The following is a 17,623-nucleotide window of genomic DNA, read 5'->3' on the forward strand; positions in this document are numbered from 1 at the left end:
TCAAAAAGTACATTCTATTTTCATAAGCTGAAACTAAGGCCTATCTTGTGTGTGTGTGTGTGTGTGTGTGTGTGTGTGTGTGTGTGTGTGTGTGTGTGTGTTGGAGTCTCACTCTGTTGTCCAGGCTGGAGTGCAGTGGTATGCTTATGGCCACCCCAGCGTTGACCTGCTGGGTGCCAGAGATCCTGCCACCTCAGCCTTCCAAGTAGCCAGAACTACAGGTGTGCACTACCATGCTCAGCTAATTTTTGATTTATTGTAGAGATGAGGTCTCACTAATTTTCCCAGGCTTGTCTCGAATCCACAGGCTCAGGCAACTCATTCACCTTAGTCTTCCAAAGTGTGGGGATTACAGGCTGAGCTACCAGGCCTGGCCATGTCTATCTTCTTAAAACAGATTAGCACAAAAGGAAGGAGGTAAGTACAGAATATGATCAGCTACAAGTGTAAGATCTTCCTAAAGCAAATTTTAATTCAAATATTTATTTAGTATGTACCAAGTGCCATGCATTGTGCTATGAGCAGAGGATAGAGACAAGTTTTCTGATTTCACAGGAAGAAGAAAACAGACAATAGTCAAGCAACAAAAGAGAAATATCAGGGAATAGATGCTTTGGTAAATAGACATTGATATTCAATAACTATTCACAATTAGTATTTCTGTCAAGATTCAATGACAAAAGAAAGTGTCAACATCAGCCTCAGCATGAATTAAACATACTACTTACCACCACAATTACATTTGCTGCTGGGATTGGAAGATTTTCCACTTCAATATCTTGACCAGTCACAGCCAACAGATTGAGAGAGGGGTCATACGCAGGTCTAGGAATTGCTGAATTAACAATTTGGTGGTGTTTTCTTGCTTGAACTTCAGAAGATGAATGGTAGCTATGCTTATATATCTTTTGTGGAGCCATATCCAGGCTCTTCTCAGTGTCTTGCGAATGGTGATAAATGAATACTGGCTTCCCACTCTTCTGATTAATTGCCAAAAAGTGATCATTATTTCCTGAAAAGCACCCTGAAAGAGGGAATAAGCAGAAAGGATATCAAAGATTCTATTCAGTAAGACAGGTAAAACTATATGATAAGGAAAGCTACCCTTTATGACTTATGACTTTATGACTTTACAACTTGTGAAGGATTTAGGACTGTTAGTCTCCATCTTTTTCTTCCTGTTTCCACATCCCCAACAAATAGAACACACTTGTTGGTATGGAGGCTTCTCAGCGACTTTAGGTGAGTAGAAGTGGTTGTAGTTTGAAAAAGTCCTGATTATCAATTCTTCAAATGCCTCTTTTACTGAGAAATTTCCTTTATAAATCTAAACCCACAATTTCAATACCCTGTTGGGCTTTCATTTCTGGAGCCCTATCTGTTTCTGAAATGATAGACATGTATATCATATTTAAGCTTTCCTTCGATTGCTAACATTTCATATAAATCTTATTTCATACTTATTTTTATCTTGCTGGTGTTCTAGTTAACTATGTATAGATTTTTAATGCTTGCAGAATATTTTAAGCTCATCAAGGGAAGAAATTTGTGTATACTCATTGTGGTAGCAAATAACAGTTGTCTCAACAATATCCATTCTCTCTTTCTTACTTAGTAATATGGCCATCCAGACAGAGACTACATTTCTAAGTCTTCCTTCAAGTAAGCATTGTCATTTGATCAAATTGTAGTTGTTGAAATGTGAATAAACACGATGTTAGCAGAGATGTGATATAGCCTTTCTACCTTTCCTTCTTTGTGCGGGCTGAAATGTAGATGGTCTGGTGGGAGCATGGTGGAAAACATGTGCTAAGGATGGTAGAGAAATAAGACAAAAGGATTTTGGTCTCTGATGAAAGTGGAACTACCATACCAACCCTAGAGTTCCCACTCAGACTTTACATAGGAGAGAAGCAATTTTTCTTCTTGTTTTAGCTGCTATTTTAAATATCTTAGTCACAGCAAATTAACCTATATACTAACAAATACATTCATCTTTATTTCTTCTTTTAGATAAATATCCATTGAGTTGAATAACTGTTTCTCCTATTTATTCCTGGTCATGGGGGAGATGGATAATACATATGAATAAAAAAGAATATTACCAAATCAAACACTAATTAGAAAAGCAAATGTAAAATCTTCCATATAGCATGATGAACAGAGTGGACAGATCACAACATAGTAATGTCATCCACATAGTGCCTAGCAACCCTAGATACCCTAGATTTTATCTAGGCATGCCTGTGGCAAAAATAACATGTACAAATACTGTCCTTAGAAAATTACTTACCTCTTTTTACAAAAATTCTTCTCCAATCTCCAAATATTATATCATTTACTTCCCAAATCTTGCAAGGACCTGCATATCTCTTTCGTTTTTTGCAAATTTCAGTTATTTAGAAGTTCAATTTCAATAGTACTATCATGGCAGATATAATTCTCATTCTACTGAGCATTATAAATCCCTCTATTTGATAGGAGAGCATGTCTGTAAGGTGATAAGCTCAAGTTCATTTAAGCATGCAATATGCCTTCCCCAAAGAAAGTAATCATACTTAAATGAAGAGTATCAGAAAACTAAGCTAGGATGAAAATAGCATGCCATTCTATTTCTTAGCTCCAAGGCAACCACTTCATGGTAGCTCTCTAACACAATATCAGACTCAGTTTCTCAGAGAAGAGAGAGGAAATCGTTCACCTTTTAGAAGTGTGGGAACTCTTTCAGGACAAAATACCATTTAGTGAATTACTTTCAGTAAAATATTAAATGAACACCCTGTTGTCAGAAAATCAATATGCATCTAAAACATTTTAGCAGTATTCTCCACTAATAAAATTGTGACAAGAATAACAACATTGAAGTACCCTGTTCTGAATTCCATAATATTACATATATTCCCACTGATAGTTTCATTTCCAAATTTGAGGAACTTATTTTGTTCGAGAAAGAAAATGTACAGTTATTTCAAGGTAATAATTGTCCAATCATCATATTTGGCAAATTATGGGAACTTGATTGCTTAAAAAAGTTACAGTCAATTTAGCATGGTCAGAATTGAAACATGATGATCAGTTTCTATTACTATTTCAGAATCCACATGAAAAGTAATTCAAATGATCTAAAAAAAGATCAACTCCAAACTGGTCACCATGGAGCAGCAGACTGGCACCTCTCTCACCTAGCAAGACAGAGAGTGTAGATTCAGTCACTGATTGACTGAGACTCCCTGAACACTTATTGATGGGCAATACACCCAGCACCTAGAAGAGGTCTCTGAATGCACAGAGACCAGAAAACAATGGCAGACCAGGACTCTGGGCTCCCCATCCAGACCTGTTCCAGACTCAAACAAAGATGGAGGTTCTGCTTGGGAAAGAATAAGGGGGAGTGATTCAAAGAAATTTGAATCAGTTTACCCCTTCCCACTCACACATGAGCCACTGGGCCCACATTGGTAGAGCCTTGGTTGGGACACAACAGAGGGCAACCAAGTGAGTTGAGAAATGGACTCGCCAGTGGCCACCACGGCTACCTTGGCAGCCCCTTCCCAAGCAGGAAGAGAGCCCCATGCAGAGTAAACCTAGCTGACATGTATGCTGCTGGTAGCTAGAGGAGAAGCAGACTGGTGCCACTTGTGCCAGCAGAACAGAGTAGAGGCTCCACCGCAGATACACTCTGCACTTAGCAGCAGACTCTTTGCACACACAAAGACTAGAAAGAAAGGCAGGTGTAGAATTCTGGCCACCCCATCCTCTGTCTTGTTTCAGGCTTGGAGAGAATCAGAAGCTCTGCTTGGGCTGAAAACTGATTTGTCTAGTTTAGCAGAGGGAGAGAAAGAACCTGCAATATGCTTCTCCCTCTCTCATTGAATGATGGAATTATAGAGAAGGAAAAGAGATCCATGGCAAGTGAAGAAAAATCAATGGAAAAACAAGGTAACCTTCAGAGTCCTAAAGAGACAGCACTCAAAAAAACAGCCATAGGAGCAAAAACAGTGGAAACCTCCCAGAAAGGCTTCCCTCAGATGACAGCTACAAAAATCAAACATTGGTTGGTAAAAATGAACAAAAATCAAGAAGAAAAAGAAGTGAAACTCAATAAAACTGTAAAAGAGTTGGCCCATTTCAAGAAGGCCTATTCTGAAATAGTGGAAATAAAGAACTCCATCTATAAAATTAAAAAAAAAAAAAAAAAACTAACAAGCATAGGGAGTATAATTAACCAAGCAGAGGAAAGAATCTCAGAGCTTGAAGACCAAAATTTGGAATTAACCCAATCTGTTAAAAACACAGGGAAAAAACACAAAAAGAAAGAGCAACGACTTTATGAGATGTGTGATTATATCAAGAAGCCAAACTTACACCTGATAGTTATCTTTGAAGCAGAAGTGAAATGGAGGACACCTTGGAACAAGCATTCCATAAAGTCATCAAAGAAAACTTTCTTCATCTCACCAGAGATGCAACCATTCAAACACAAAAGATTCAGAGAACCTCCGCAAAGAATTACATGAGAAAACCAAACCCTAGACACATAGTTATCTACCTACACAAAGTAGGTATAAAAGAAAAAATCCTAAAGACAACAAAAGAGAAATGTCAGACTACCTACTGGGGAAGATGAATCAGAATCACTCCAGATTTATCTACAGAAACACTACAAGCCAGAAGGAATTGGAGTCCAGTTTTTAATGTTCTTAAAGATAAGCAATTTCAACCAATAATTTCCTACCCAGTCAAGCTAAGTTTCATCAGTGACAGACAACTAAAATCCTTTCTAGACATCAAGTTCCTAAGAGAATATGCTGTCTTCAGACCAGCCCTTCAGGAGATGCTTAAGAAGGTGCTGAGCACAGGAAAAAAAAAAGAACAGCCATGCACATCACTAGAGTACAGATAAACAGAGTTAATGGAGTAATGGAGCATATAGCCCTATAACAGGGAAAAACTCTCACACAATCAGCCTGAATGTGAATGAACTAAATACACTACTGAAGAAAACATAAAGTGGCAAACTGGATCTAAAAAAGCACAATTCAGTAATCTGCTACCTCCAGGAAACTACTCTCACTACAAAGGACACCTACAGACTCAAAGTTAGAAGATGGAAAATAAACTTTTAGGCTAATGGAAAACAAAAGATGGCAGGAGTAGTTATTCTAATGTCAGACAAAACAGCCTTCAAGCCAAAAGTTCAAAAGGATACAGAAGGACACTATATAATGATAAAAGGCTCAATCCACCAGCCATAAATATCCACTCTAAACATATATGCACCCAATACAGGCACACCAGGTTTTGTAACTCAACTATTAAGAGAGGATATTGACCCTAAAACAATAATAACAGGAGACCTAAATACCCAACTATCAGCTCTAGATAGATATTTGAGGCAAAAAATCAACAGGGAGATCCAGAACCTCAACTTGATGCTCAATCAAATGGACTTAGACATCTACAGACTTCACCCAACAACTACAGAGTACACATTGTGCTCATCAGCACATGGAACATACTCAGAGATTGAATCCTCATAAATCAAGCATAAACAAATTCCAAAAGATTAAAATGATACCATGCATCTTACAGTAGAATAAAGATAAATATTGCCACCAACAAGATCCCCCCAAAACACACAAAGACATGGACACTAAACAACATACTGCAGAACAACTTCTGGGTCAACATGAAAATCAAGACAGAAATAAAAAGATTCCCAGAAACAAATGAGAACAAATAAATACACACCTTATCAGAGTCTCTGGGCTGCCATGAATGCAGTGTTAAGAAGAAAATTCATAGTATTGCACACACACATATAGAAAACAGAAAGATCCCAAGTAAAAAGCCTAACATCACACAAAAGGAAGCTGGAAAGGCAAAATTACCAAAATCCTAACTTCAGCAGAAGAATCCAGATTACCAAGATAAAGTTGCAACTTCAAGGCACAGAAGATGAAAATATCATAGAAAAAAATCAATACAAAAGTCTGACGTGTTGAAGAGATAAATAAGATCAGCAGACCCTTAGCCAGACTGACTAAAGAAAGAGAGAAAGGAAGCCCAGATAACTACAGTTAGAAATGCAAAAGGCTAAGACACAACTGACCCTGAAGAAATTCAAAAGATTATCAGAGATTACTATAAAAACCTGTATACAAATAAACTAGAAAACTTAAAGGAAATGGAGCACTTTTTGACATTACACAACCTCCCAAGGTTGAAACAAGAAGAAATCAAACTAAGCAGACAAATAACAATCCAGAAAATTAACTCAGTCAAAAAAAACTACCTACCAAAAAAAAAAAAAAGCTCCAGACCTAATGGCTTCTCAGTTAAATTCTACAAGACATGCAAGGAGAAGCTGATACCAATCTACTGAAGGTTTTCCAGGCAATCAAGAAAGAGGGAATACTCCCCAACTCATTTTATGAAGCCAACGTCATACTTATACCCAAACCTGGCAAAGACCCCAAAAGGAAAGATAATTACAGACCAATCTCCTTGATGAACACAGATGCAAAAATCCTAAACAAGATTCTAGCAAACTGGATCCAACAATGGATCTCAAGGATCATCCACCATGACCAAATGGGCTTCATTCCTGGGATGCAGGATGGTTCAACATTTGCAAGACCGTAAACATAATTCAGCACATAAACAGATGTAAAACCAAGAATCACATGATTTTGTCATTAGATGCAGAAAAAGCATTTGGCAAAATTCAGCATCCCTTCTTGATAAAAATTCTTGAGAAGTGAGGCATAGAAAGAATATTCCTCAAATCAGTAAGATCCATCTATGATAATCTTGCAAACAACATTTTGCTCAATGTGCAGGAATTGGAAGAATTTCCTCTAAGAATGGGAACTAGACAAGGATTCCCACTCTCACCTCTCCTGTTCAACAGAATACTGGAAGTCTTAGCCAGAGCAAATTGGGTAAAAGAAGGAAATCAGGAGTATCCAAATAGAAAAAGAATCAAGATATCCCTCTTTGCAGACAATATGACTCCATATATTGAAAACCCTAGGGAAACATTCAAAAGTCTCATCACACTGATAATCCACTTTGGTAAAGTCTCAGGGTACAAAATCAATATTCAAAAGACAGTTGTATTTCTATACACCAGCAACAAACAGACAGTGTCAAATAAGAAGCACAATCCCATTTACAATGGCCACACACAAAAAATGAAATACTTGGCATCTACCTATCAGAGAATCAAAAGACTTTTAAAATGAGAACCACAAAACACTGTTCAAAGAAATCAAGGATGACACAAACAAATGGGAAAACATTCCATAATCACAGGTTGGAAGAATCAATATAGTCAAGATATCCATCCTACTCAAGGCAATCTACAGACTCAATGCAATAGCCATCAAATTATCAACATTGTTTTTCTCATACCTGAATATGACAACACAGAAATTCATATGGGCGCAAAAAGGAGCATGGATAGCCAAATAATACTTAGCAAAAGGAAAAAAGTGGAAGGTATCACACTTTCAGGATTTAAACTTTACTATAAGACTACAGTAAACTAAATAGCCTGGTACTGGTACAAGAATAGACACACAGACCAATGGAACAGGAGAGAGTTTCTAGAAGCAAAAACTTTATCTCAGCTAACTCATCTTCAACAAAACCACCAATAATAACCACTGGGGAAAGGAGATCATATTTAGCAATGGTGCTGAAAGAACTGGCTGAAAGAAGAATGAAGAAACATGCAGAAGAATGAAACAGGACCCCTACCTATTGTCATATACAAAAATAAACTCTAAATAGATCAAAGACCTAAACATAAAACCTCAAACTATAAGAATCCTAGAAAAAAAATGTAGGAAACAACTCTTATACACATGGAGTAGGCAACAAATACTTGATCAAATTCTCAAAAGTGAATGCCAAAGAAGATCAGATAAACAAGTGGAAACTCATCAAACTGAAAAGGTTCTGCACAGCAAAAGAAAACCATCAAAAGTGTGGGGAGACAATGCACAGAATGGGAAAAAAATATTTGCTAATTATGTATCTGACAAAGGCCTAGCATCGAGTATCTAAAAGGAACTCAAACAAGCTGAAGGGAAAAAAATCCTATCAAAAAGTGGGCAAAAGACATTAATAGATAATTCTTAAAGAAGATATACAAGCATCCAACAGATACATGAAAAAATGTTCAGCCTCATAAGTATCATACAAATCAAAACTACAATGAGATACTATCTAACTGTGGTAAGGATGGCTATCATTAATAAGTCAAGAAACAACAGATGCTGGTGATGGTGCAGAGAAAAGGGAATGCTTCTACACTGTTGGTGGGAGTGTCAGCTAGTCCAACCTCTATAGAAAGCAGTGTGGCGATTCTTAAAAGAACTAAAAATTGACTCTCCATATGATCCAGTAATATCTTTCCTGGGAATATGCCCAGAGGAACATAAATCATTCTACCAAAAATATGCCTGCATTTGTATGTTCATTGCCACACTATTCACAATAGCAAAAACAGGGAACCAACCCCACTGCCGATCAAAAGTGAACTAGATAAAGAAAATGTGGTACATATACACAATGGAGTATTCTACAGCCATAAAGAAGAACAAAATCCTGAACTTCGCAGCAAATTTGATGGAGTCGAAGACCATCATATTTAGTGATCTATCACCAAAATAAATAACTGAATACTGAATGTTCTCACTCATAAGTGGGACCTGAACATTAATCACTTGAGCACAAGGGAGGAATCAACAATCAGAGGAATCAGCAGTCAATCATAGGAATCAGCACTCACTGCCGGGAGAGGGAGTGAGGGAGGGGGAACATAGCATCACAAAGGGTGCCTGGTCCTAAACCAGGGGAATTGAGGGCCAATTGTAGATTCAAACTTCACCTACAAGGAGCCTGCTTGTGTAGCTAATCCTGACTTGTGCTTATAAAATAGCCTGTTGTTTTATTCCTAAGAGAAATTTGAAGGCATATTGGTGAGACAGAATTGCCGAAGATGCAGGACATATGCTGGATCACAAAGGGCTTTATGGAGGGCAAAGGCTGTAAAAATAGCAATTCCTGTACTCTAAATTCTATATAAAGGTTACATTTTTAAAGGAAAGCAGCTTAGAAGGTTAGAGAATGTAGATATCTGAGTAGGGGAAAAATAAATGCAGAACTGAATAAATCACACAATTATTTTCTATCTTTCTTTTTATGTAGTATCAGTTACAGAAAACCTTTTTAGAGCCACTTTATCTAAATATAATAGATGAGTCCAGCTAACAAATGTCTCTTGTGCTAAGATTAGCTTACCAAAAAGAGAAAAAGTCTAATTTAAAACACCATTGAAGCACAACTAAAATTTCCCAGCCTTATTCAGTTGTCTCTGAGTAAGAATTTAGTCTTGTCTTGTCCTTTAGTAATGAGTTCCAAACTGTCAGCATAATGCCCAGTGTTCTATTACAACCATTAGGTAGAAAAAAGTTTTTTTTAAAAAAAATTTTATTTATTTTAAAATTGTGAGTTACAATTTAGGATTAGGTATACAAATGGTCATTATGCTGGTAAAAAAAAAAATAGGTTTTTCAAGGCGGCCCTTAGACCACCTGCATCAGAATCACCTGGGACATAATGATGCAGTTACTCAGACCTCAGCTTAGAATCACCATAGCAGAATCTCTCTAGATGTAGCCTAGAAATTCTGATTTATAATAGAATTCTTCTCATACTCAAACTCTGAAGTTTGAGGATCACAGGGATAGTGTCTGGAATTAGTTTTGTCTTTTTTTTATCTTCAAATGTTACCTCTTTATCACCTCCTTCACTTTAACTTTATGAATAAACTAAAGAAAACATTTTGGAAATGTGACAATTGAGATGATGAGTTCTCTGTTGGTAGGGATGCAATTCTAAAACAGCCAACTGTCATAGCTTTTTCTACTCTCTGTCCTCTCAACACCTGACCCTGGACTCAGATACAGTTGTGAAAGTGAAAGAAACTTACCCCAAATATAGTGATACAGATAGGGTGAAAGTGAAAAAATTAAAAAAAATCATGTAAACACTAATCAAAATAAAACTACAGTAACTGTAACTGTATTGATATCAGATAATGCAACTTCAGGGCAAAGAAATTACCAAGGATAAAGAGGGACATTACATAATGATGGACATATGATGCAGTATACATAAGAATCCACAATAATCCTAAATATGTATGCATCAAAAAAGAGCTTAAGCTGGGCTCGGTGGCTCAGCCTGTAATCCCGCGCCTTTGGGAGGTTGAGGTGAGTGGATTGCCTGAGCCCGCGGGTTCGAGACCCGCCTGGGCAGCGAGACCTCATCTCTACAATAAATCAAAATTGAGCCGGGCGTGGTAGCGCGTGCCTGTAATTCTGCCTACTCGGAAGGTTGAGGCAGAAGGATCGCCGGAGCCCAGCAGGTCGAGGCTGCGGTGGCTGGGAGCAGCCACTGCACTCCAGTCTGGGCGACAGAGTGAGACTCCAACTCAAAAAAAAAAAAAAAAAAAAAAAAGAGCTTAACATGAAACAAAACTGAAGGGAGAAACAGGAAAATCCACAATAATGGTTGAATACTTTAGTAATCCTCTCAATAACAGATAGAACTAGGTGACAGAAAATCAGTAAGGGAAAAATCAGCATGAAAGATAAACCATCAACCAACTGGTTTTAATAGATATTTATAGAACACAATAACCAAGAAAACCACATTACACATTATATATTCTTTTCAAGTGCACATGAGGCATTCACCAAGACAGAACATATCCTGGGTCATAAAACAAAACACATTTTGAAAAAACTCATCTCATACAAAGGCATACTCTCTGATCACAAATGAATTAAACTAAGAATCAATAACAAAAGGAAAACAATAATATCTCCAAGCATTTGGAAATTAAACAACACACTTCTAAATATCCATGGACCACAAAGAAATCACAAGATATATTTTGAACCAAACCACCTAATCTTGAATTGTATCTCACAACTTTAAAATAAAACACTTTAATTTGTGAGATGCAGTTTAAGTAGTGCTTAGAGAAAAATTTACAACATTAAATGGATATATTAGAAAAGAAGAAATTAATAATATAAGCTTCCACTTTAAGAAACTAGAACAAAGAAAGACAAATGCAAAGAAATAAAAAGTTAAAAGGAGAATTAATTACATCAATAACAAAAAGGGAAATCAATGTAACAAAAGCTCATTCTTTGAAAGATCATCAAAATTTATAATAATCATGAAGACTGACAGAGAGAACACAGATTTTCAATACCACACAGAATCAGCAGACATAAAAAGAATAACAATTTTCTGCATGAACCCAACAATGTAGATAAAATTACCAATTCCTTGAAAGCAACAAACTAATGAAACTCACCAAAAATGAAATAAATAATCTAAATTATATTAAAATTCTGAAAGAATTTAAACTTCTATTTAAACTTTTTCTGAATAAGAAATCTTTAGGATCAAAATGGCTTCACTGACAATTTCTACCAAATATTCAAAGAAAAAGATAGCACCAATTCTATACAATTTCTTCCCCCAAATAAGAGGGAATATTTACCAAAATCATTTGATGAAACTAAAACCAGAGAGTGATCACACTAATAAAACTATAAATGAGTATTGCTCATAAACATAAATGCAAAATTCCCAACAAAATATTAATTAATTGAATGCAGAAATATATAAGAATAATATGCGACCACCAAGTATGGTTTATCCTGGAAATGCAAGGCTGCTTCAGTATTTTAAAAGCAATCAATATAATCCACCATATTGACAGTCTGAATAACTAAAACAACATTATCATATAAATTGATGAAAAAAAGTTTTGCCAAATTTATGTCTATTTATAGTAAAAAAATAAACAAGTTGGAAATAGAAAGGAATATCCTCAAACTAATAATAGGTACTACTCAAAACCACACAGCTAACATTATACTTAATGGTGAAAGACTGAATATTTCCCTCCTAAGATAGAAGGGGAAGGCAGGTATGACACATACCATTGCTATACAACCTTGTATTAAAAGTCTTAGTTAGTGCAATAGGACAAAGAGAAGAGGCAAAAGACATACAGATTGGAAAAGAAGAAATACAACTATCTTATTTTCAGGTGATGTAGGTATTTCTGTAGAAAATCCAAGAAATACACAAAAATCTTCCTAGAACTAATAGGTAAGTTTAGCAAGGTCAGAATACAAGGCCAACCTACAAAAATCAATGGCATTTGTATAAACTAGCAATGCACATTGAAAACTGAAGTTAAAAAATAACAACACCAAAAAATAAAATACTTAGATATCAATCTAACAAGATATCTACATATGCATGTACAAATACATACATGTACAAAATATGTACTGTATACATCTGCATGTACAAATACATACATGTACAAAATATGTACTATATATATACATACATATATATACATATATGTATATATATATACTGAAAACGACTACAAAACACTGAGCAAAGAAATCAAGACCTAAACAAATGAACAGATATACTATGTTTATGAACTGGAAGGCTACATAATAAACTTGTCAATTATCCCAAATTACAATAAAATCTAAGCAGAATTTTTTGTTGATCTAGATATGCCAATTCTAAAATTTACATAGAAAAGTAAAATAACCCCATCACGCTTTTGTTAAGCCCTGGCCCAGCCATGTTGCTCTTTGACCTCTGGCTGGGCCATGCTTTTCTTTAAGCACTAGCCCCCTCCCCAGTCTGGGGGAGGTGGATCCCCCTTTTCTAACTCTCTTCAATCAACTTTCTAAATAAACTATATTTTCAATCTAAAGAGAAAAGAAAAATAAATAGAAAAGCTAAAACAATTGTGAAAAAGTCAAATAAAGTTAGAGGAGTAATACTGCCCAATTCTATAACTTACTATAAGTTGGGCATGGTGGCTTATACCTGTAATCCCAGAATTTTGGGAGGCTGAGGTGAGAGGACTGCCTGAGTCCAGGGGTTCAAGACCAGTCTGGGCAACTTGGTGAGACCTCATCTAATAAGTCAAAAACTTGGCCTGGTGTGGTGGCATGTACCTGTTGTTCCAGTATGCCACTGCACTCCAGCCTGGGTGACAGAGTGAGACTCCTATTTTTTAAAAAAGACTTACTATAAAGTTACAGTAATCAAGACAGTGTGGTATTGGCAAATAAATAAATGCATAGATCAATGGGACAAAATAGAGAGTTCATGCAGAAGAATGAGGTTGGGTTTTTATATCACACCATATACAAAACTTCACAAGTTGAGAGCCTAACAAATCACCTAAGGGACCTGGAAAGAGAAGACTACCAAAACCCCAACTTTAGCTGAAGAATCCAAATTGTCAAAATAAGAGCCCAAATATTCCATATAGAAGACAAAAAAGACAAAACATAGAAGACATTAAGATCATAGAAAACATCAACAAAACAAAAAGCTGGTTCTTTGAAATAATTAACAAGATTGATAGACCCCTAGCCAGACTGACCAAGAAAAAGGGTGAAAAAGCCCAAATAAACACAATCAGAAATACAAAACACCAAATCACAACTGACCCCGAAAATACAAAAGATTATCAGAGATTAATATGTACACCTATATGGAAACAAACTTGATAACCTAAATGAAATGGAGGACTTTCTGACATCACAAAACCTCCCCAGGTTGAAACAAGAAGACATAGTGACACTAAAAGGACTAATAACAACCCAGGAAATTGACTCTGTCATACAAAAACTACCTACCAAAAAAGAAGAAAAAAAAAATCACTGAACTGGATGACTTTACAAGAAGAATTCTACAAAACATACAAAGAGGAGCTGATTAGCAATCCAATTGAAAGTATTCCAGGCAAGTGAGAAAGATGGAATTCTCTCCAAATCATTTTAGGAAGCTGACATCACACTGATACCCAAACTGGGTAAAGATCCAACAAAAAAAGAGAACTACAGGCCAATATCCCTTCTGAACATAGATGCAAAAATTCTCAACAAGATTCTAGCAAACCGGATCCAAAAACACATCTCAAAAATCATCCACAATGACCAAGTAGGTCTCAATCCCAGGATGCAGGGTTGGTTCAGCATTCACAAGACCATAAATGTAATTAAATACATCAACAGATGTAAAAACAAGAACCACATAATAGTATCATTAGATGCAGAAAAAGTTTTTGATAAAATCCAGCATCCCTTCTTGATAAAAACCCTCAAACTCCTAGGTATGGAAGGAACATATCTCAAAATAGTAAGTACCATTTATGATAAACCCACAGTTAAGATATTGCTAAATGGATAGGAACTGGAAACATTTTCCCTGAAAACTGGAACAAGACAAGGCTGCCCAGTCTTACCCCTCTTGTTCAACATTGTGTTGGAAGTCCTAGCTAGGGCACTTAGATAAGAGAAGGAGATCAGGGGTACCCAAATAGGAAAAGAGGAAGTCAATTTATCCCTCTTTGCTGATGATATGATCCTGTACCTTGAAAATCCAAGAGAATCTGTTAAAAACTTGCTGGCACTGATAAAGGACTTTGACAAAATCTTAGGGTACAAAATAGATGTGCAAAAGACAGTTGCATTCCTATACACCAACAAAAAGCAGGCCAAGACCCAAATTGAAAGTACAACCCCATTCACAAATACCTAAAGAACTCAAACAACTCAATCGCAGGAAAACAAATAACTTGATTAAAAAATAAACAAAAAAATCGAAACTGACATTTCTCAAAATCAGACACACAAATTGCCAGTAAGTACATGAAAACATACTCAGCATCATTAATCACCAGTGAAATGCAAATTAAAACCACAATGAGATATCACCTCACACCTATTAGAATGATTTTTATGAAGAAAATGAAAGATAACAAGTGTAGGCCAATATGTGATAACAAGGGAACTATTGCACATTGTTGATGGGAATGTAAATGAGTATAGGTCAAGTATCTCTTACCTAAAATTCTGGGGACCAGAAGTGTTTCAGATTTTGAATTTCTTGGAATTTGGGAGTATTTATAGAATGCATATCAGCTGAGCATTACTAATACAAAAATCTGAAATTCAAAGTGCTAAGATGAACATTTCCTTTGAAATCATGGTGTCACTCAAAACAATTTTGATTTTGGAGCATTAAGGATTTTGGATTTTTGGATTAGGGATACTCAACATGTACAGCAATCATGAAAAATGGTATAGGAGATCTTCAAGAAAATTAAAAATAGAACTTCCATATGATCCAGCAATCCCCCTTCTGGCTATATGACCCCCAAAATTAAAATCAATATGTTGAGGGGATATCTGTACTCTCATGTTCACTGAAGTATTACTCTAATTAGCCAAGATATAGAATCAGCCTGAGTGTTCTTCAAGAGATGAATGGACAAACATAATGTGGTATATGTACACAGTGTAATACTATTTAGTCTTAAAATAAAGAGAATTGTGTCCTTTGTGACATGAATAAAACTAGAGGTTTTATTGTGCTAAATGAAATAAGTCAGGCACAGAAATACAAGTACCACATGATTTCACTTACATGTGGAATCTAAATAGTAGAGAGTAGAATGATGGTTACCAGAGGCTGGGATGGAGAGTGGGGCAGGAGTGGGGAGATGTTAACCCAAAGGTTCATCATTTCAGGTAGACAGGAATACATTCTGAGATCTATTGCACAGCAGGGTGACTATAATCAATAATGTATTGTGTATTTAAAAATAACTAAGGGCATACATTTCAAACATCTCCAACAAAAATGATAAATGGCATGATGGATATGTTAATTGGCTTGATTTAATCATTCCATACTGTAACCCATAAATGTATACAATTATTATGTGTCAATCAAAAATATAATTAATAAAAAATAACTGCTACCCAAAATTTTTTAAAAATCTAGAGACAAAGTAAATATCATCGTTTGATTTTTAATAAAGATACAAAAAGAACAGAAAAAGAATAGTCTTTTCAAAATTATGTTTAAACTTTCAGACATCCGTAAGCAACAAAATGAACATTTACCTAAGCTTCATATCTTATAAAAATTAACTTAAAAATCATAGATTTAAATATAATATAAATATAATATAAATAATGTAAAACTATTAATTTTTAAGAAGAAAACATAGGAGAAAACCTTTATTACCTGGGGTTAAGCAAAGAGTTCTTAGACATGACACCAACATCATAATCTACAAAATAAAAAAATCGATAAACTGGACTGCATAAAAAAAATTTTAAATTGCTCTGTGAAAGACACTGTTAAGAAAATAAAACAGCTAGCTACAGAATGGAAGACAAAAATTGCAAATCACATATTCAACAAAAGATGTATAACCAAAATACATGAAGAGCTCTCAAAACTCAGCAATTAGAAAACAAACTAATTTTTAAAATGGGCTCAACAGTCACAAAAAGACAAATACTGTATAATTCCACTTATATAAGGTATGTAGAATATTCAAATTTTTAGAATCAAAGAGAGGAGTCGTGGTTGCCAGAAGTGGACTGGGTGATGGAGAAATGGAGAGTTAGTAATCAAAAGGCATAAAGTTTCAATTAAGCAGAATAAATAAGATCTGATGATCTATTGTACTACATTGAATCGGTAGTCAATAATAATGTATTATACACTCACAAATGTGATAAGAGACTAGAACTCATGTTAATCATTTTACCCCCATAAAAATAAAATTTTAAAAAATGGGCAAAAAACAGACACTTTATCAAAGAGGATACATAAATAGCAAATCAGCAAATTAAAATACATCCAACCCTATTAGCCAGTAGGAAAATGCATATTAAAGTTGTGATGTGATACCCATTAGAATTGCTACAATGAAAACCACTAACAATACTCAGTACTGAAGGGAATCTGGAGCAGATGGAAGTCTCATCCCTTGCTGGTAAGAATACAAAAATGGCAAAGGCATTCTGGAAAGTAGTTGGACAGTTTTTGCAAAGTTAAACACATACTTACCTTATGATCTAGCAATCCTACTTCTGCATACATACCTAGAAAAAAAAAACTTACATTCTCACGAATATTTGTAAACAAAATTTTTGTAGCAACTTTATTCATAATTGCCCCTAAATGGAAACAACTTAAATATCCTTCAATGGGTAAATGAGTAAACAAACTATGATACATCTGTACAATGGAATGTTACTCGTTGAGAAAAAGGAACAAATTATTGATCCACACAACTTGAATGAATATAAAAGGCATTAGGGTGAGAAAGAAACCAGTCTTAAAAAGTCACTGTATGTTTTCATTTATATGACATTCTCAAAAAGACAAAAAAAAACTATAATGATGAAAATAAGATCAATGGTTATTAGGGTTTAGGGGTTAGAAAATAAAGGTGATAGCAAGAAAGAGTTTTTGGGAGGTGATTGTAATTGAACTGCTCTAGATCCAGATTGTGGTGGTGGTTACATGAATCTATACCTATGTTAAAATTCATAGAACTCTACACAAAAGACAGTCAATAGATTATATTATATATGTTTTGTGAGTTACTTTTTTACTCATAACTTTATCAAAAGTATTTTTACTTACTATTAAATTTAAAAATTTGTATTAAAAA

At 35.2% G+C, this 17,623-nt stretch overlaps 1 protein-coding gene across 1 annotated transcript in view; it reads right to left on the reverse strand.

The window, feature by feature from the left end:
- Positions 1 to 728: 728 nt before the first annotated feature.
- LOC103257707 (receptor-type tyrosine-protein phosphatase R-like) overlaps positions 729 to 17,623 on the reverse strand; it is a gene marked incomplete at its 3' end in the record, with an annotated part of 37,009 nt that continues 20,114 nt past the window's right edge. Inside the window, exon 2 of the mRNA XM_008055408.1 lies at positions 729 to 1,024. Coding sequence (XP_008053599.1) covers positions 729 to 1,024 — 296 coding nt within the window. The remainder of the gene's footprint in view (positions 1,025 to 17,623) is intronic.

Source organism: Carlito syrichta, unplaced genomic scaffold (assembly GCF_000164805.1).
Source record: "Carlito syrichta isolate Samal-C Ts95f unplaced genomic scaffold, Tarsius_syrichta-2.0.1 Scaffold301847, whole genome shotgun sequence".
NCBI classification, from domain to species: Eukaryota; Metazoa; Chordata; class Mammalia; order Primates; family Tarsiidae; genus Carlito; species Carlito syrichta.